This window comes from Pipistrellus hanaki, assembly GCF_964339955.1.
Source record: "Pipistrellus hanaki genome assembly, chromosome: 8".
In the NCBI taxonomy this organism is placed as follows: domain Eukaryota; kingdom Metazoa; phylum Chordata; class Mammalia; order Chiroptera; family Vespertilionidae; genus Pipistrellus; species Pipistrellus hanaki.
In genome coordinates, this window is record NC_140510.1 from 43,808,933 (window position 1) to 43,830,943 (window position 22,011).

A 22,011-nucleotide genomic window follows, 5' to 3' on the forward strand; every position below is an offset into this window, starting at 1 on the left:
TCCTAAATAATAGACCACCCAATAATGGGAGTTTGATGAATAAAAATGTTTGATGAATGAGTAATACATGTGTTTGCATTTCAAAAGTAGAACTTTAAATCTAAGGTGGCCCTTTGTCTAGAAAGGATAACTGAAAACTAGGGCAAGTCAGCAATCATAGAATAGAATTTTTGCTTTTAATACCCTTTAAAAATGAGATTGATTTGCACATCATCTTTACTTGAAGCAGAGAGCTAATACAAATTACTTCTTCAGTTCCCTTCCAGGACTGAGAATCTGCTGTCAAGCAGAAAATCAAAATACATGTGGGATGTTTTAACTGTTTTTGTTTTTTTTTTAAATCAGTGCTCTTACTTATAATTTGTCATTCTAGTTTATAATACAGTATAAAATGAAATAACTAATCAAAGAGACCAGAGGACTCTAGTCCATATCACTAATTCCATTTTATCCTGTTCTCCCTGCCCCTGTCCTCCTTCCACTCCAATCCTGACCAATGTTTCTGAAATACAGACTTGGTTCCATCACTCCCTTCCTCCAAATTCCCTGCTGGCTCCTTATTTCTCTAAAGAAGCAAGTGCAACTCCTCAGCATGACAAGAAAGCTCTCCAAGATTTGTCCCCAAAAGACTTTATCTGCTGTATCTCCCTTCTGGTGAACTGCCCCCTACTCTAAGTCTCTAGCTCCAGCTCTCTGCACAAGCACTTTAAATACCACCTTCACGCTTCTGCACCTACAATGTTCAGTTGGCTTCTAGTATCACTCCCCTCTTACAACCCATGCTCCACCTACTAGAAGCCTTCTCTTCCTACAAGTCTATATCAAATGTTATCTAACCTGTTAAGTTTTCCACATTCACTCACAATCAGAATGTATTGCTCATTCTTATAAGTATTTTTAAATCCCTGAAATTATTGCTTGTTTGGAATTAATTTTCAGTCCAATGTTATTAATTTGAAGAACACAGAACAAAATGTATATTATATCCTTCACATTAAATATACCACAGAGCTATTTCTCTTCCTCACTGCGATCTATATTTTTCAAATATTGGCATATGAAATCAGAAAACGTCCTAGGTCTGAAGTCTTCCATTTTATCAGATCATAATATTTACAAGAATGGTGCTATATAGAAGGCATGTGCCGTTTATTGACACTCACCCGTTAGCAGGATCAACAGTTATGCCAACTGGAAAACCAACTCCAAGAGCTGTCCCATCATTGGTAATCAGTGTTTTCCTGTATCTGACATTTCCCCTGAGTGTCAAAACCTAGAGCATAAAGTCACTTATTAGAACGGAATTTCATAAGGGGAAAACAAAGAAAGCTGAGATGAAGGAGAACTTAACACACAAAGAATTCCAAAGCATGATTAGGGACAAATGGGAGGTTATGGGGGAGGTTCAGAAATTGCTCTTCTGGGCCCAAAGAAAATCCTCTCAATAGAAAATGAGAGCAAAAAAAGTAAAATCACCTCTCAAATCCCTATTTTCAATTCACCTAAATTTCAGGAGGGGAAATGTATATGAAGAAACAACAGATTCAAATGGGGGAAAAGAATAACTGCTAGAAACTACAAAACCACCTTTAGAAAAAGAAAATTCTGGAAGACAAAATGGGAATCTCACAGCTGTCACGCACCCCAGTATCCAGGCCATAGTACCCAGTAGACCATCACTACAAACACAGGGTGAATTCACTCAGGGTTAAAGTGAATTCTGTTCCAAGTTTAACTTAAAATACAGGAGTTCAAATCCCTGCCCTGCCAGCTCTGACTGCATGACCTGAGGCCAGTAAATTTATTTAAACTTAGTTTCTTTGTCATTACATTGTGGATGACAATGGTACCTTGTACACAGAGCTCACAGGACAATGAGGTAACACACCATGGTAACTGACACAAGTGTGTTTAAGTTTCTTTTCAATTTGCCTCTTTCTACTATAATTTCTCTCCTTTTCCTAGGCTTACCGATCTCTTTATTTCAAATGAAATTTCCTTCCTTGTTTTGCGGAATATGTCAAGCCATTCTGTCAGCTTCACTTTCCAGCTACAAAATTGCTATCAGTGAATGGGCTTAGAGCTACCCCTAGTGGAAAACAGTTTCTCAAATGTTTCTCTTTTACCCTGAAATGGGACTTAAACCTGAATTACTCTTGTACTGGAATGGATATTGTACAGGTAAACAATGAACACTATTCTTGTTTTCTTAAGCAAGCTAACATTCTCCTGGAAGAGTCACAGCTGATAGCAACAAAGGAGGAAAACAAAAACGAAAGGCAATTTACCTTTGAGTCATTATTGTCAGGGATCTTTATGGATATTCTAAATATATTTGTGAATTTACTTATTAGGGAATTACGGCACTGTCTTCATAGGCCACCTTAGTGTCATGAAGTACATTTACTTATTGAGCTACTGACACCATTTAACAGATAAGGAAAGAGAGGCTCAGAGAAGTTAAGTAATTTTCCCAAGGTCAAACAGCCTATGGGTAGAGGAATCACACTGCTCTCCCCAGTCACAAAATGCATCTTCATATCTCAGGGTTTTGAATAGAGTGTTTTTCTCTATCTTGGCTGCGTCTTCCTACTTCTTCATTTGATAGAAATAAATATCCTTTAAAACTCAACTCAATAATAACCTCTGCCCCCAACCACAGAGCACTTTATAGTCACTGCTTGTACCGTACGGAACTTACCATACTGGAGCAAAGGTACTTATGTGTCTAGCACTCAGATGTGTGAATTATTCAAGCAGGAAAAAAAGTTGTTTTATTCATCTTTGAACATCCAGTACTATTAGACTGATCCATAGAAACCATATACTTGTTTTTGTTGAATGAATGAGCAAGCAAGCCAGGCTCAAAGCCAGGTCTTTAGATTCCAGAGCAAATGGTCTTTCCTTAGGACCTCACTACATTGGGGAACAATTACAAACTTCGGGTTTATATGGATAAAGCAGCCTTACCCATACATACATATGTGCACGGCCACACTCAGCTATTCAACTGGTACCTCTCATTCTACCTAACACTGATAGAGGAGACATACTTCTTGCTCTTGGAAAAGTATCTATCTAACAGGGAAGACCCCATTTACAAGGCAAGAGACCAAGAGATAGAATAAGAGCAGACTGTCATTGGGAATTAAGATAGCTTTGCAGTGAGTGGAGTCTAGAAAAATGAAAGTTCCATAGTAAGGGGCGTGGGCTGTAAATTTTGCCCATGTTTTGATGGAAGGTGATATTTTTAGTTGACATTATGAACAAATATCTTCTGTCACCAACAAAGGGGGTTAAAATCGGACCAATTGCTGAAGTTGTTATTTGTAACAGGGCAAAGTTAGAACATTGCCCAGGTAAGCCAAATTCTTAACTTCTATGGACTTCAGGTTGTTATTTTAAAAAACGAAGGTTTGGCACAGTGAATAGAGCGTCAGCCTGTGGACTGAAGGGTTCCGGGTTTGATTCCAATCAAGAGTACATGTCCTGGTTGTGAGCTCAATTCCCAGTAAAGGGTGTGCAGGAGGCAGCTGATCAATGATTCTCATTATTAATGTTTCTATCTCTTTCTCCCTCTCTCTTCCTTTCTGAAGTCAATAAAAATATATTTGGGGGAAGAAAACAATGAAGGGCCTGAAACAGATAAGCCTCCAAGTATCCCCTCATGTTAAGAGTTGATGATTCTTACCCCCGTGTGATAAATTCTGGGGAATTGTTTGTGCATATTGCAAATGTCCCTCTCAATGTGAATGGTTACTACACTTGTCTGTACTTGGGAATGCTGGAAGATTAAATGAGATGAGGTTTGTGGAAGACCTTTATAAACTGTAAAGCACTGTCTGACATGAGCTCCTCCCTTCTGCTGTAAATTAGCCACTTGGTTGCTGTGTGCCTTCCTCATCTGTAGTATTTTTCTTTCTGAATGTCCCAAAAAGAACGACCTTACTAGCTGGTGTCTAATCCAGAGCAGTGATTGTCACACTACACAGCCCTGCACTCACAAGACCCTCTCCCTTTGCTTTAGGAATTTTCACTTTCAAAATTATTATAAATTAATAACCCCCACACACACATGTTTCAACTTTGTCCCAGAATGGAGAAAACCAATACTAATCAAGTTACTTCTGATCTACTTCATGTGATTTCATACCTGCACCCCATCTAGAATTTCTTCTGGGAATTAGAGTAAAAAAGAACAGTTATCGCACAGTAGAGAGTATCAAAGGAATCAGAATCAAGTTTCTACTTTCTGTTTCACTGTTAGAAAAACTATATTGGAGCCATAGAAAGATTTCCATCTTAGAACAGAGGTAACCTATAAATTAGGTTTACTACTAAAATAGCATTGAAGATTTGATGAGAAGAGATAGTGAAAACTCTCTGCTATTATAATCTTTCTTTTATACTGAATTCTTACATAATTTTTTTATTTATTGTTTTATATAGTTTTATAAAATATCTCAACTCCTTCTAACAAAAACAAGTTAGTATTTATAGCTAGGAGGAAACAAAATAGGTCAGTAAAAAGTTTCAAAAATTTATTTTTAAGTTGGTCTACCTCCTTAGCTTTGATACAAATATCTCTTCACTTTTGTCTCTGCTTGAAAATAATTTCAAAATTCCATGAAAGTGTTTCCTGAGTATAGATTTTAAATGAGTCAGAAATTAGTGTTTGTGTACAGAGTATTATGGAATCATTACCTCAATTGACTGAGTTCCGGGATTGGTGTAATAAAGGTTTCTTGAAATCCAGTCTAAGGCCAGGCTCATAGAGGAGCCCAAACTAGACAGAGGAACAAACACAGTCCTGTTGGTGCCATCTGTCTTCACTCTGTGAATTTCACCCTAGAGAGAAAGACATGGAGGAGTGAGCTGTTTGAAGGCCATATCTTCTCCATGAAAATACCTCCTTCACTGTGGCTACTGAAGGCTGATATGTTTCTTTAAATTCCTCAGACTTGGAGAAGAGGCCAAGGCTCAGCACCATTGGGTGGCCTCACTGTCTACAATGCTAATGCCAGCCACACTTAGAAAACACTTGATTTCACTTGTGTGACATGAATACACAGGCTCACCATTCAGACTATCTCTGATACTGGCTACAGAGACCTATCTGTTAATTACCACCCACCAGAGTCATAAAAATAACCCAAGTCACAGGTGAGAATCAGGTGGCCAGAGGTATAATAAAGGTTTGCATAGCAAACACAAAGATCTTCTCTTGCTCCCTCGTTTGTATTCTCTTTGACCCTCCCCCACCCTAAAGGGTAAGGAGGGGGCACAATGGGAAAGCGATTGGAAAAGTTTTATGTTTATCCTCGAGACAAAAATCTGAATGAAGGCGCCAGCAGTCACATCAAATGCTTTCCTGGGATGGCTAGGGAGCTCCTGCTTTTTTGTCCTGAGTTATGATCATTGTTATGTTAGTCTAATATCTTCTACAGGCTTAAAGCCCCTTAAGCACATCTCTGTGACTGCTGCTGCTAGACATGTTTTCTGCAGTTGGAACCAGATAGTTCAGTGCAGGGCAAACAGTAAGCACTTAATAAGTACTTGCTGCATGAACAGAAAATGCACAATAGCTTACGTGTGCTTATTATTCTAAAGCTAAAGTGTTTTTCTGATCTTTACTCCAGGACAACCTCCCATTTATATCCCTCACTGAATCAAAAAATAACTTAGTGGTAATTTAGTATTTCTGGATCATTGCCCTTTTATCCACCCAGCAAACATTTGCCTATAAGGAGGTATCAGTGCAGGCTCTTGTGAGAACAAGTTACAGATTTTGAATGGTATTCAAAACTTACTGGATTCTCAACCCAATAGATGAATTCCTCTGAGTCATCAAATTCAACATCGTAACCGTTCTGTATCCCTGATACAGGAACCATGGCATCATTGCTCTTCACCTCGGGATGAAGGGAGATTCCAAAAATTACACTGCGTCTTACAGTTATTAAGAAGGGTTGATCGTCTGTGAAAATAGCAGAGTATCAGTCAAAATTATATCCCGCTCTTCCCAGACACTTAGAGTAATGAAAGGCAGTGGATTGTTACCATCTTATAGAATAAAATATAATTGCAGCACTTCAGCAATAAATATAATGCACAGTAGGTATTATATCCCAAATGGCAGAAACTATGTCTGATTTACTCACTATTATGTCTGCAGGATCTAGTACAGGGGTCCTCAAACTTTTTAAAGTGGGGGCCAGATCATGGTCCCTCAGAGAGCTGGAGGGCCGGACTATATGAACTACTAATTCCTACTGTAACACCTCGGCTGCGCTCACTGCCCAAAAAACCTGGCGGGCCAGATCAGACTCCTCTGCGGGCCGTAGTTTGAAGACCCCTGATCTAGTATATAATAGTTGCCTAATAAACATTTATCAATCACCATGATATAGTAATATTGATTACACCAATCCCCATTGCACAGTTCAAGAATCTGTGGTGAAAGAATGTTTTGTATCCAAAATGTCTATAGCCCAGTTTAATCTTCTGCTGAAAGATGATGAGGACACACTAAACAATGTCAGCAAAGATTAGCTTCATTAATAAGCCTGTAGAAAAAATTGCAAATGCCAATCCCTTTTTAAGAATTACCAATAATTAAAATCTGTCATCAGGAAAGTATTATTGCAAAACATTACATGGAATAAGCCTACATCTGCATATTCTATGAATACCATAAATTTCCCAGATTCAGCATATATATTTTGCATTTGAAAACTAAATCTTCCTCTAGACTAGGACTTGGATTTCTCTTGCTTTAGGAATTTTTTATCATTAAACATTCAATGTGAACTTATGTACAGCCATTTTTATGAGTAGCAAAACACATTCACTCCTCTTCACTGAGAAATGAGAGAAACTTAAATTTATAACTCTAATAATCTAGAGTCTAGATTATTAAGCTAAGGAGAATGATTTTTTAAAATAATTTCTAATAGCCCTAGCTGGTTTGACTCAATGGATAGAGTGTCAGCCTCCGAACTGAAGAGTCCTGCATTCCATTCCAGTCAAGAGCACATAATTGGGTTGCTGGATCCATCCCCAGAAGGGGCATACAGGAGGCAACCTATCAATGATTCTCATCACTGATGTTTCTGTTTCTTTCTCCTTCTCCCTTCCTCTCTGAAGTCAATAATTATGTATTTTTAAAAAGGTCATGTACATATTCCAGAAGAAATCTCTTTTGTAGATTGACTACATCTTTTCCTTCCTTTCTTACTCCCTAAAGTACTTAATATAACCCTTCACATATTCTTCAATCAACCCAGTAAAATATCTAGGGTTAGATAAAGATTAAATTGCTCAAATAATCAGTTAAAATATTTCATATAGTGGAAAGACATTTTTATAGTATCAGATAATAATAGTAAATGTATTGAAACTGGAGTGGAAATCTTAAGCTATAACACTCATTATTGGACTATTGGCTATGGGAATAAAAATGAGATAAAGATCCTGAAAATGAAGCCATACAGTGATGTCAAGACAAGTACCATATATTTCACTCATAGGTGGAATCTAATGAACTAACAAGCAAAACAGAGACAGAGCAGGCTGACAGCTGTTGAGGGTTGTGTAGAAGAGTGGGGGGGATTGAGGGGGGAAAAAGAGAAAACTCATGGACCTGGACAGTGGCATAGTGCTAGCTGGGGGGATGGACAATGGAGCGGGTACTGGGGGGATAAATAGGCATGGGAATAGACTTGACTTGGGGTGGTGAACACACAAGACAGTGTACAGATAATGTGGGATGGAATTGTGCACCTGAAACCTATATAATTTTGTTAACCAGTGTCACCCCAATTAATGCAATAAAAGGAAAAGAAAAAGAAAAGATTTTTAAAAGAAGAAGAAGAAGAAGAAGAAGAAGAAGAAGAAGAAGAAGAAGAAGAAGAAGAAGAAGAAGAAGAAGGAGGAGGAGGAGGAGAAGAAGAAGAAGAAATTTTTACTTAAGTGCAGAATTTGGAACTTTCCATTACCATAGCTTGTCTAACTATAACCAGGTAAGAGAAAATGTGAGGCTAGGACTGTTGAATCACATGCACACATAATATTAGCTTTATGTTCAGAAAGGATATAACAACTGAGTACTCAATTAAGTCGCCCCATACACATGCACACCCCAGATACTGCTCAGCCAAAGGGAATGCAGCACACACTCCATCAGCAAATGGTTTAGGGCTTACACTGCTTTGCACGGACTATGGCAAGACCACCTTCAGGGCACACTTAAAGGGCATACTGTACCTACCTCTCAGGCAAGTCACAAAATCATGAGCTAGACTCCATCCAGAGGGACAAGCACAGGAGTAAAGCTGTGGGCTCTTTGAGGAAAGCAGGCATAGGTGGCTGCAGGGGGCAGAGGCACAGGAATTTACATCTGCAATAGAAAGAAAAGTAAACATCGCTTAATGGAAAAATCCCACATAGAAGTGTACAGAATGAATGGGCAAAGAAAATGAGACATATTTATATATACACATACACAATGGAATATTACTCAGCCATAAAGAAAAGAAATCCTGCCATTTGCAACAACACCGATGGACCTTGATGACATTATGCTAAGTGAAAGAAGTCAGAAAAGATAAATGCTATATAATCTCACTTACATGTAAATAAATAAAAATGAAATCAGTGAAAACAGATTGGTGATTTCCAGAATAAGAGGGTGGGGCCTAGTGACATGGTGAAGGTGGTCAAAAGTATTAGCTTCCAGTGATAAGACTTATTAATTTTCAGGACGCAATACACAGCACGATGACTATAGTTAACAATACTGCACTGCATACTTGAAAATTGCTGAGAGTAGATCTTAAAAGTTTCATCACAAAAAATTTTTTGTAACTGTGTGTGATGATGGATGTGTCACTAAACTTGTTGTCGTGATCATTTCACAATATATACATATTTCAAATCATGTTGTACACTTAAAGCCAATACATGTCAAATTATATCTCAATTAAACAACTACATTTTTAAACGTGCATTATCACACTATTAGTGTCCCCCAAAGGCCCCTAATATTTGAAGTCACAAGTACATAAAGGTACCTTCTGTTGGTCTGGGGGTTTTTCTTGACTCTTTTGTCCTTCCCTAACACCCAGCTTTCATCATAAAAGTCATAAGAGGCAAAGAAGAAAGAGTGACTTGCACAAGGTTACAGCTCAATCCTGTCAATACCAGATTATGAACAAACAGCCACTGAGTAGTCCTGAGCTTAGTATGGAAATATGATACTAAATATTATTGTCTCCTTGCCTGACTGAAAAGAGACCTTTTTACATTAAATAAGATCAAGGTGTGTGTCCCAATGTGACCTTTACATTTAATCACTGTTGACCAAATTTGGTTAGATAATGATCTTTTATTTTTCTAATGATGACATCTTTGTGTGATCCTGTGTGTTTCCTAAGCTCACAAGATGTTCTCTATACCTTTCAAGTTTTTATTACATACCTTATTATATCTATTAATTCATTCATTCACTCTACAATGTTAAGACTTCACCAAACACCATTCCACACACTTGGAATACTGTAAACATGGGACAGATATTCTAGCAAAGAAGAAAGAACTAAACTCATAAATTGTGTGATTTCAGGAGGTAAAAGAGAGTAAAAGGAGAATAAATAGTAATGGGAGGAAACTTGACTTTGGGTGAACACACAATACAATATGAAGATGATATATTAGAGAATTATACATCTGAAAAATCTGTATAATTTTATTAAGCAATGTCACCCCAATAAATTCATAATAAATAATAAATTGTGAATGCTAAACCAGTGTGGTTCAGTACTTGAGCACTGACCTAGGAATCAAGAGATCACAGTTCGATTCCTACTCAAGGTACATGCCCAGTTTTTGGGCTACATCCCCAGTAGGAGGCATGAAGGAGGCAGCCGATCAAAGATGTCTCTCTCTCATTGATGTTTCTATTTCTCTATCTCTCTCCCTCTTTCTCTAAAAATCAATAAATACATATTTTTTAAGTTAAAAATATAAATAAATAAATTGTGTAATTTCAGAATATGAGGATAAATATCAAATAACTATGAGAAGGGAAGGCTAATTTAGGTAGGGCGATTGAGAGCCAGCAGGAGCATTTCATAGAATCCTAAATGACAGGAAGAAACAACTGATGTGGAAATCTAGAGGAGAGATATTCCAGGCCGGGGGAAGAGCTAGTGTAAAAGTTCAGAGGTGGGGTCCGACCAGCATGGCTCAATGATTGAGCATTAGCCTATGAACCAGGAGGTCATGGTTTCATTCCAGGCCAGATTGTGGGCTCAATTCCCAGTGTGAGTGTGCAGGAGGCAGCCAATCAAAGATTTCTCTCATCATTGATATGTGTCTCTCTATCCCTCTCCCTTCCTCTCTGAAACCAGTAAAGATATTTTTTTAAAAAAAAATACAATGACTTAAAGATGTCATCCCTAGAAAGCAGGTGGGCCTAAGGCAGGCATAAACTCTGCAAAAAGTTCAGAGGTGGGAAGTTGCCTGGTATGCTTTAGAACACAATGAAGTCCAATGTGACAAGAATAAGGAAGTGGGAGAAGAGACCAGGGGCCAGATTCTGAATGTGATGAGAATCCACTGCAAAGTTAGGAGGAGAGAAGATTGAGGGACTTATTCCTTCCTCACACTACCAAAGTCAAATTTTTAAATCACCTCTCCACCTACACCAGGCCCTCCAGCAAGATGGGGTAGCCACAGCAGAGCACCTACAGGGCAATGGTGCCATAATACAAAAGTCAAAAAAATAGATGGAAGTTATCAAAGGAATATATGTATCTGGTCTATGCTGTATTTGTCAGCGGAAGAAATTGAGACTCAGAAAATTCACAGAGGCAGTAGCCAATAGCTAAATAAAATGATACAATTTAGACCTGCTGTTGTTACATACAAGATTTGAGTTTTCCATGGTAAATGAAAGTAATGGAGATGTTAGGACAAGGGTAGTAGGTAAAGTGGAAAGTAAAATTCATTCCCAAATAAATGTGTCTGTAACGCTGTGCGTTTTATATTTTCCGAATAAGTGTTTTCCAAGCTATTTTCAGGCAGAGTGCTTCTCTCTGTCTCTCTCTATTGTATCCCATTTACCATTTGGCTGTTTTGCAGGATGAACTGCAACAATCCCAAGAGGCTGATGCACATTATAAATGACAACGGACTGTTGCCCTCCATGCCACTTGTTGGCTTGAGTGACCTGCTCGGTTGCTCGGTCAGTCCAGTACACCGAGTCTTCAAAGACGGTTAGGGCATAGGGATGCCGCAGAACCTGCCAGGCAGAAGAGAACAATGAGATCTCACCTAGAAATAAAAAGCAACGGAAACAAAATAGAAAAGGATGCTGAATAGATGGCTTCCTTTAGTGTGCAATCTATAATAATAAGCATGCAAATTAACCAAACGACCGAACAGCAGAACAACCTTCCAGAGGACCACGCTATGACATGCACTGGCCCAAGCCAGCCACGGCAGATGCGATGTGACTGGTAGGGGCCAACCATCACCCCACGATCGCCCTGCAGAGGGGGCGGGGGGAAGGGAGTCAATGGGAAGTGGGGAAGGCTCCACAATCGCCCCAAAGAGGGAAGCCCAGGCCACCCTCTGCAGGGAGGTGGATCAGGGGATCCCAGGAAATGGGGAACCAAGGTTGTGTGGCAGCAGAAGTGGGCAGTGCCAGGCCAAGGTGGCTATGGGTGGGGGGCAGGACCACAAGGTAGCCAGGGCCACAGCCATGACAGCCCCAGCAGCAGGGGCTGCAAAGGCCTACCTTTGCATGAATTTTGTGTATCGGCCTCTGGTTATTTAATAAAAATACAGGGAAGTCACTGTTTAAGAGGCAGATCAAAAACATACTGCTTCACCTATCTCCTACTTTGACACTCAAAATCCTTTCTCATGCATGTGTCGTTTAGTCATTTTTATTCTGATAATTACACTGGGCACCCATTTACAAATGAAAGCAAAACTGAAGCACAGAAAATGAAGTGCCATGTCTGGGGTCCCCTCCACCCCAACCCCATTATCATCTCTCCTTCTCCAGTGCTATTCCCACTGTCTTGTTCTGCCACTCACAGATGCACATAAATCTGACACAGCTTAGATGCATATTTTCTGAAGGTGAGGAGGCCCTCCCAGGGTCTCTTCAAGTCACAAAACTGCAAATAATGACAGTCTTAAATAGAAGTCATTGATAGTTCTTTGGAAAAAGAAAACACATTTTCTGTATTTTACCATAACTCATGAGAATAAAATCCACAGAATTTCCTAAATAAGAATACAAAGCACATAACAGGCTATGATTAATTGAAAATGTAAATATAATTAAATTGTTAATACTTGTTTAACAATTTGTAAAGGTACAGAACCAACAGATTAGCACCTACAGATCCACTAAATTACACAAGCAATCTGACAATGAACTAAAGTAAAAATACATATTTTCAGTTATTAAAAAAAAAAAGATGGATTTGCCCTTATTTCAGTTAATATTCCCTGGATTGAGCATGCAATGTCTCTAACACAAAAACTAAGTTCTTTGTATTCTTGTTATTCTGTCTGCTTTCCACTCATTGACTACTATGGTTTCTGGGTGTTCGTTTTTTTTTCTCACTACCAACTTACCGAACTACTGGCTATCACCTGCCTCCGATGTTGTCCATCGTAATCACAAAAATCTAAGTAATCAAGATAGGCATCCAAGAAGTAGAGCAGTTTGTTGGGGTAGTCAATGGTTAAGCCATTGGGCCATAAAATCTTGTCTTGGACAATAACAGTGCGCGAACTGCCATCCATGCTGGCTCGCTCAATACGAGGGTGATGGCCCCAGTCAGACCAGAACATCAGATGCGCACTGTGGAAAGAAACTAGTTACCAATCGGAGAGCACATATTTCAACACAGAAAAATAACCATCATCTTATGGCATAGGACATTATATTCACTCTACTTAAAATAACTAATCTCCAGTTCATAATATATGCACAGAGCTCATTCTTTCCCTTAGCGTTGCAAAGGAAAACTGTAATCATGATGCAACCACAAGCCACCTAGGTGTTTTTTATAATGTCCATAAAGCATTTAGTATATTATGACTCTGAAACGTCTCAATGCCAATTCGTGTTTCTGTACAATCCACAAATATCTGATCTAGAAAAATCCATCTGTCCTTGATTTTCTACCCTGTCGTGTCTTAAAGGGTCAGTTTATTTCTCATCAGAGATTCATCATAAATTTCATTAGTGTTTAACCTCTGCAATATCTAGAAGTCTGTATCACACTGAACATGATTTACCCAACTCATCATCCTGCAGACAAGAACCTAAGTTAGAGAATCTAAGCAAATTCAAGAGAGGAGGCCTGCAGAGGTTTCTAAGCATGTGGGAGAATTTCTTTTTCTTTCCTTTAGGAACAACAGGCAAAAATGTTCTCCCTTGAATTACATAAAAGGGAACTCTAGGAAACAACATGAAACCAAAGCAGAAAAATCTGGCTTTTATTTACTTTTTTTTTTTTTAATGAAACCATGAAGTATCAAAATTACAGCAAGCTGGCCCATCTATAGCATATTACTGTATACATTCATTAGAAACTTAATTATATAATTCTACAACAATCACATCAATAATTGTATCACCAAACTAATAAATCAGTACAGTCTGAAAGTGAACAATCAATTGCCCTTGTGTACTTTATGGCAAACACTATTCAGTTAAAGAAATTATAGCAACAGCCAGTTGGATGCCTACCACTTCTATAGAGATATTTAAACAATGAATTATTTTAAATTTTATGATATGCTTATCAGTGACATCATGCTCATATAATTTTCCTTCATGATAATCATGTCAAGGCAAGATCATTGAGGGAAAAAAAAAGTCTTACCCAAGTCTGGGATCTACTGCTAGTCCCCTCGGCATTGTTACATTTTCACTAATCAGCACGGTCCTGTGGCTCCCATCCAATTTAGAGACTTCAATTGTTTGCAGAGCGTAGTCTGTCCAGTAAAGATTGCGACCCACCCAATCTACCACAAGACTTTCAGTCATGGTGACGCCACTGTCAAGTACCTAAAGACAAAAGTGAATAAAGAGTGAATTCTAAAGGGAATGAGTGATAACATGAAAATCTGGAATGCAACATCTAACTTGCTTGTGAGCATTATAAAATTTTGTCTTCCCATGTAGATAACTACATAATCAACACTAGATTTTTATAGGAAAAACACACAAGATTTTGTGGAATTGATTGGATAAGTATGTGGTTTCATTTTGGTTTCAAAGTGTTTTCTATTATCAAAAGCTCTATCCATTCCCTAAATTGGCAATCCTATGAAAATTTAAAATGCCGCCGAAACCAGTTTGGCTCAGTGGATAGAGCATTGGTCTGCGGACTGAAAGGTGTCAGGTTTGATTCCAGTCAAGGGCATGTACATTGGTTGTGGGCACATCCCCGGAAGGGGGTGTGCCGGAGGCAGCTAGTCGATGTTTCTCTCTCCTCGATGTTTCTAGCTCTCTGTTCCTCTCCCTTCCTCTCTGTAAAAAAAATCAATAAAATATATTTTTAAAAAATTTATAATGCCAAAGTACCAAAAGTAACATCTTGATTAAGTGCAAATGATTATAAAATAAAGTTCTATGGGGCAGAGGAAACATAACCATCAAAGGTCAAGAAACAAATTGGGAGATAGAATGAAAACAATTAAATTAAAACTTTTAAAAGCAACCTCTTAACTCCCCTGGCACTTTCTTCTGCTCTCATACACCAGGGGGAAAAAAATTACAAAAAGAACCTCATAGATTTTGTGAAGTCTCTACATCATGTGATCTGGAATTCAAAATAATGGATCTGCCTTCAGAGACCACTTCCTTATCTAAAATACCCATAGATTTGCAGTTATGAATGTCCAGGCCTTTGGGGTATAATATCACCCAAAGGGAAATATGAGAGCTACCTAGTATACAGTAGAATTAGGCCAAAGGTCAGTAGAAATGTACTTACTACTTTTCTGTCTGTTCCATTTTGAAATGCACTCCAGATTTTGCCCTGAGTTCCATCAGACCAAAAGACACGACCACTGACTGAATCAAAATCCACAGCTACAATGTGGGAACCACCCTCGATGAGGGCATAGACATTGTGGACCTGAGAGGTGATGTTGTCAGCAATGATTTGGCTCTGACTTGCCACAAGTAACAGAAGACTTTCCGATGCTGTCAAAGAAGAAAATGCAAAAGTGTCACTGATCCTGGAAGAAAACACAGCTAAAGCATCTCAAGTGTTTGACATAATGCTTTTGGTAACAGAGGAAGATGTAATTCCAAACTATAGTAATGGGGAAAAACAAAAATCTCTATAAAAATTTTTTAATCATTCCATGCCTTGCCTACATAGTTAGCTTGTTTTCACAAGTATTTAAAGTAAGCTTTTTCCAAAATATTTTTCTTCCTTTAATTATATTGTCTAAGTATCAATATGGAATGAACTATACTTGCATTTTTCCTATTCCTAGTTACTTTCATATTTTCTTTTTTTTTTTTTTCTTTCCTAAATTATAGGCTTCTTGAAAGCAGTCAGAGACTTCTAATTATCTCACAATATCCCCTCTACTTTGTTTTAGATTTATTTGCAGCTGAATTAATATCCTAATATGTTGTGTAATCACTTTCACATAATAGAAACTGAACTAATATTGGTCAAATTTAATGCATTCTGCTCATTATATAAAGATATTTAAATACAGAAATCATTTTTAAATAATATAGGAAACATTTTATATTATGCTAAATAATTTTTTAAAATCATCTTCTGCTGTATATGTTTTGACCTCTGTTTTCCAACGTACAAGATCCATCATTTGACTCCTAATCAACATTTCCAAATATCTACATACAACATTTGATCTTAAGCTTTGGGGTATGTTGTTAACAAGTTCGTTAGTTTACTTTCAAGATCAATCATTACCTGTAACTTTGCAAGTCTTCTCATCAGAGTCTAACATGTATTCTTTATCACACCAGCACCGGAAAGAACCTCTTGTATTGTAACAGTGTTGGCTACAAAAGCCTGGGTTATCGCATTCATCTATGTCTTCACAGGTCTTAGAATCATTAGCAAGCAGGTATCCCAATGGACATAGGCACTGAGCCCCAAAGGGCCCTTGGACACACTGGTGAGTACAACCAGCGTTTGAATTTGAGCAGCTATCCTGGTCTAGAATAAAGAAAGAGAATAAGAAAGTGAAGAATCTTTGCTTCTTTGGTTCACCCTGCTGCAAATATTTGTCATATAGTCTAGGACTACCTTCAACATAATACCCAGGTAAGAGCTGAGAGCAGCACTCACTTGGGTGAATTCCACAGGCTAATCAGTGTCTGCTCTGATAGACCTAAGGATTTATTATTCTTCACATTCATTGGACTCGGACCATTTTCTTCGCTACACCCCTCTATTATAATTCCACTTAGTCCAATGTGAGAAACTTGGGGAAATATTGATAACATCGAGAAACACAACAGTCATGGATTAAGCATGCAAAGACACCTAAATTACTTCTCATTTACTTTCTATAGTTAGAAATAGAAGATAAGACTGACATTGTGAGTAAGGGCTAGAATGTTTATGAAAGTGAATAAATGGAAGGGGAAAGGCAACTGAAACACTAGAGAGCACAGGTCCACAAACATCATTCTTTAACTACAGGGCCAAAACCGCAATGCCTGAAGCCACCCAAACATAGCTCACATGCCTGGATGCAAATGCCCTCTATTTCCATGTAACTTATTATAAGAGTGATGGTACAAAACATGCACTAGAAAAGGAAGTAAGTCAAATTGATTAGAACATTTTCAGCACAAACACAACACATATAGAATCATAAAAATAAATACTTTGCGGTCGTACCTGGCTGAGGTTCACCTGAGAGTGAGCATTGATTAAAGAGGGAAGAAAGAAAGGACAGCAATTAGGATTACATGCCAATCACGGAATTCTAATCACAGCAAACACAAATCCCTGGACTTCATTTGTTTTGTGGCAAGTTCTGATTGAAATTAGAAAATATTAAAGTTAGAAACTTTTGAGTCCATTACCAATAGAACCAAATTTAATTAGAGAATCTAATGGCCTCAGTTAGTCTTATTTTTTTTTAAAATGATTACATAAAAAAGAAGTACAAACACAGAACCAAGTGCAAAGGATTTAATGAGAAATATTATCCAGTGATGATTTATTTGAATCTTTGAACTCAGAGAGAAAGTGAAATTCCTTCCTCAAAAGCTACATGGTGATTATGACAATGGTGATGCACAGCAGGCCGCTGGTCAGAATGAACTTATGGCCAGTAAACTGGGAACTTACTGCAAAGTGGGGATTCATCTGTCCCATTGGGGCAGTCAGAGACGCCATCACAGACTGCACTCAGATTCACACAGATGCTATAGCCAGGGCACTGCCATTGCCAATTGGGACAGTGAAAGGGTTGAGTAGGGCAGTCCTTCTCGTCACTCATATCCCTGCAGTCATTGTCCCCATCACAGACCCACTCTCTGCGGATGCAGTTCCCATTGGCACAAAGGAAATGGGATGGGGAGCAGGTCTTGAGCACACAGCCATTGTGCTCATCAGATCCGTCGATGCAGTCTGGGTGCCTATCACACTCCCAGGCCCCTGGGATGCAGACACCATCTGATTGGCACTGAAATTCATCTTGGTGGCACATACCCGGAGGCCTCGTTTCTAAAAGAAAAGTATGGGGAAGATAGGCTTGTCAATGCAATTTTTAATTCCCTTTATATAATCCTTATAGGAAACAGTTTTGGAACAAGAATAGGTTTATAATAATGATTAAAATAAATATTAAAATGTAAAAATGATACACAATATTCTCCAATATTGTGGAAAATAGAAATTTTTATGTGTCTGGTTCATTGATCGGAAAACAAAGAACATGATGCACAGCTCTTGAATAGAAGATAAATCCCTCATTCAAAATAACATTCTATTTCCTGCATTTCTTATGTTTATTCAATTACAGAATAAATCATAAAATATAGCTGTCTCTTTATTAAAGAATCACGAGGGCATTTTAATTGTACTTAATTAGCTATGGTTACTTTGATTTTCATGTGTTCAATAATACATTTGGATGTCATAATTGTTCCTCAAATGAGCTGTATCCGATGAAACCAGCAAACATTAAGCAAAAGGTGACAATAAGCCTTTAATTCTTTGCAGAGTTTCCACTGTTCATCAAGTAATTCTTAAGAGATAAGAACTGTCTCCCTATTTCACAGAAGTAAGCCCTAACCCCCCCAACCCCTCAGGAACCTAGAAAGGCAACAGCAAGTCATTAGTACCTGGATCTGTAACCGCAGATCATCACAGAAGCCTATGTTTTCAATGTGACATGGGAAAATGAACGAATAAGAATTTCTGGGTGTGGTGCACATCTATAAAGCATGTAACCGTTTTATTTAACTTTTCTTTTTATTTATAGATTTAAGCATTTCTGTTCTGATTGAATAGAATTGATAGAAACCTACTTTTCATGGCCCAAAATACCATTATTCAAAAAGAATACCATTATTCCAACAAATGACTACTTCGCTGACAATTTTTTCAAACATAAGCGTAAGCAGGCAATTGCAAACCCTGTTCATTATAGATTTCCAGCCTTTGTAGAATGTAGGTCTATTAATTTATATTCCACGAAGTTCTCCTTGAACCCTCTAAGCAGAAGGTTCTATGAGCCTTCATAGCATTTCATCTGTATCATTTCTAAGGCCCTTGTAACTGACCACCTTGCTTTATTATCTCTTACTTTCTATAATTACTCTTCCTAGACTCTACTAATACTTAACATATATATCTTAGCAGGTATTAAACCAAAAACCACTGAAAGAATAGATTCATTAGAGTCAATATGTAATTCTGCTCCATATTACATTCATACCATGATTTAGCCTATATACTGAGATTTTTAAGAAACCACTAAAACATCGATTTATATTCTAAGTCTCAAAAATTTGAGACACACTAATTTGGGATGGCCTAGGGAAACTTTGTAGTACAAATAAAATTACCTAAGAAATAGTTAAACTACCTAAAAAACTATGTGAAAGTTCCCATTTATACAACTAATTCACAAATCATAAATCATTACTTGGAAATGTGTTGGCTTGTTTAATACTGCATTCCCTTGAAAATACTTTGTAATTCAGACTACTGTCTTCCCTCAAGTTTGTCTGAGCTAGAGAAAAATCTGTGGTAATATCAATGCTGATAGAATGAAATGATTCCTTTATCTCAAACATGCTGGGTCTATGTACTTACGACAGTTTTCCTCATCAGAGTGGTCGCTGCAGTCAAACACACCATCACAATGATATACGTTGCTAATACACTTATTCTCACTGGCACATTTGAATTGGGAAGCAGTGCAATTAATTACTAAGAATGAAAGAAAAGAAAGCATTAGAAGTCAGCTCAATGAGATTTGGATTTTTCTAAACAGCATGAATATAAAGATAGCAATCCTCTTACCACAACCGTTCTCATCAGATCCATCAACACAATCCTTGTCCCCATCACAGACATAAGCCAGGTCAATACAGCGATGGTCAGGGCAATGAAACTGGCTAGACAGGCATGTCTCTGTAAAGTCTAATATCATCCAAAATCAAAACCAAATAAAAGTTTATTTATTGTTCAGTGTGTAGCAGAGCCAAATTGAAAAACGCTAAACAAATAGATGATTGTATATACGTTCAAAATTCCTTCAACTTAGCCACATTGCCAAAGTCAGACCAGCAAAAGCACTCAAAATTAGAACAGTTTTTTTATTTTTAAAGGAATAAAAAGACTATGAGTGAATATCAAAGGGAAAGGAGAGGAAGGGGAAAGGAGTTAACTAAAGAACTTATATGCAGATATTCAATCGAAGCAGACAGTATGCAGTGAAGGTCTGGGGAGGGAGCAGAAATGGGAGCGCCAAAACCGGTTTGGCTCAGTGGATAGAGCGTCGGTCTGCGGACTGAAAGGTCCGGAGTTTGATTCCAGTCAAGGGCATGTACCTTGGTTGTGGGCACATCCCTGGTGTGGGGTGTGCAGGAGGCAGCTGGTCGATGTCTCTCTTAAAATATATATTTTTTTAAAAAGAAAAGAAAAGAAATGGGGTGGAGGGGTCAATGGGGAAAAAAGGAAAGCACTTGTAATATTTTCAACAATAAAGATAAATTTAAATAGTAATTAATAATAATAAATAAATAAACTAGGCCATAAAAAAGAATATCGTGGGCAAAGTCACGAACAGTGATTACACCCTGAAGAGTAGACCACACTTAGAAAGTTAGCATCAGGAGTTTGGACTAGGCTATACTTCATGATTACTAGTAAGTCCAGGACTCCACCAAAGCTAAGCAATGGAGCCCAACTAGGCAGCATTCATTAGCCTGACCTTCATGCTTAGTAGCAATCGTATATAGACTGTCATGATAACTGATTTAATCCAGAGTTTAATCAGAACAATTCTATAAATCCAGGGCCTGCTTTGCTGAAGAGACCCAGCCTTAGAATCAAGTGTGCTGCCTATTCATCCACTGATGAAGTTGCATTAAATATCTGACATAATAAAGAGTTAATATGGTAATTAGACTGAACAGCAGGACCACCATTCGGACAACCTTCCAGATGAAGCCAGGGCTACAAGGGCCGGCTGAGGCTTCGAGAGGTTACAAGGTCCGAGTTCCCTGCACGAATTTCGGCATCAGGCCTCTAGTAGATTTATAAAATGTGAAAGCCCAAAGGGATCTTAAAGCTCATCTTATTCCAGAAGAAAAGTGACTTGTCTAGTCATGCAACCAAAACTAGAATTTAGTCCAGGGAAACTCACTCCACTTAAACTATTATAAAAAAAAAACATGACAACCTAAAGAAAATTAGAACTGGCAAGATAAAAAGCAGATGGGTAAGATTAGTGGTAATTTAAATGTTCTGTACCTCTATATTCTACTGCCTTCTTCAGTATCAAATGAAAAGAAAAATAAGAGTAAAATATCTGGATATGTTTATATGATTTAGCGGGGGAAACAAATTTGTTTTAACTATCTGAACAGTTAGTTGAGAGATCTCTTTCAGTTTCTATCTGGGTGCTAGACATCAGAGACAGACCTAATTTTGGTTCCAAAAAAACTCAATATTTAGGGGGGGCCTAAGCTTCCCTTACCTTTGCTCTATTACCTTTTAATACAAGGAATGACAGATGGAATACAGTAGCTAAAATACAATGAAAATTGTATAAGCCTTAGAGGAAAGTGTGCAAGGCTTACTGATGGTTCAAATCTACTTACTAAGATGGTCATCAATCAACCAAGAGAAATCCATTCAAAACTTACTGCAGTGCTTCTCATCAGATCCATCCCCACAATCGTTATCTGTGTCACAGATCCAGTTCCACGAGATGCAGTGGTGATTATCACAGGTGAAGTAAGATGCGGGGCAGGAAGTGTGTTCCTGGGTGGGGCAGTTCTGCTCATCACTGCCATCCACACAGTCCATGTGCCTGTCACAGTGCCAGTGTGCAGGGATGCACACTCCTCCGTGGGCACAGGTGAACGCTGACGGTGAACAGGTATTATCTGTAACAGAAACAAACTGATCATGAAGACACTTGATTTCACAGTCTTTTATATGAGTTCTTGCCTTGTAAAAGCCCAATTCTTCTCCTTTTTCAATAGAAGCATTATACAAAATAAGGAGATATGTGCATAACTCAAATGTTCCTTCTCCTTTCCCTTCTCCTCTTCCTCATCATCATCATCATCTGGCATTTACTTAACAATGATCATATTCCAGGAACTTTTCTACATGCTTTATATATTTTTTCTCTCTCTCTTTTTAAATATATTTTATTGATTTTCTACAGAGAAGAAGGGAGAGAGATAGAGAGTCAGAAACATCGATGAGAGAGAGTCATCGATCAGCT

The 22,011-nt window shown here is 38.0% G+C and overlaps 1 protein-coding gene across 1 annotated transcript in view; it reads right to left on the bottom strand.

The window, feature by feature from the left end:
* Nucleotides 1-22,011, bottom strand: part of LRP2 (LDL receptor related protein 2) — a 196,811-nt gene that overhangs the window by 77,156 nt on the left and 97,644 nt on the right. Inside the window, exons 22-34 of the mRNA XM_084892365.1 lie at nucleotides 21,422-21,664; nucleotides 19,572-19,691; nucleotides 19,362-19,478; nucleotides 17,388-17,765; nucleotides 15,993-16,241; nucleotides 15,030-15,241; nucleotides 13,914-14,098; nucleotides 12,655-12,883; nucleotides 11,125-11,302; nucleotides 8,270-8,398; nucleotides 5,811-5,977; nucleotides 4,705-4,848; nucleotides 1,164-1,273 (exon numbers count right to left, since the gene is read on the bottom strand). Coding sequence (XP_084748491.1) covers nucleotides 1,164-1,273; nucleotides 4,705-4,848; nucleotides 5,811-5,977; nucleotides 8,270-8,398; nucleotides 11,125-11,302; nucleotides 12,655-12,883; nucleotides 13,914-14,098; nucleotides 15,030-15,241; nucleotides 15,993-16,241; nucleotides 17,388-17,765; nucleotides 19,362-19,478; nucleotides 19,572-19,691; nucleotides 21,422-21,664 — 2,461 coding nt within the window. The remainder of the gene's footprint in view (nucleotides 1-1,163; nucleotides 1,274-4,704; nucleotides 4,849-5,810; nucleotides 5,978-8,269; nucleotides 8,399-11,124; nucleotides 11,303-12,654; nucleotides 12,884-13,913; nucleotides 14,099-15,029; nucleotides 15,242-15,992; nucleotides 16,242-17,387; nucleotides 17,766-19,361; nucleotides 19,479-19,571; nucleotides 19,692-21,421; nucleotides 21,665-22,011) is intronic.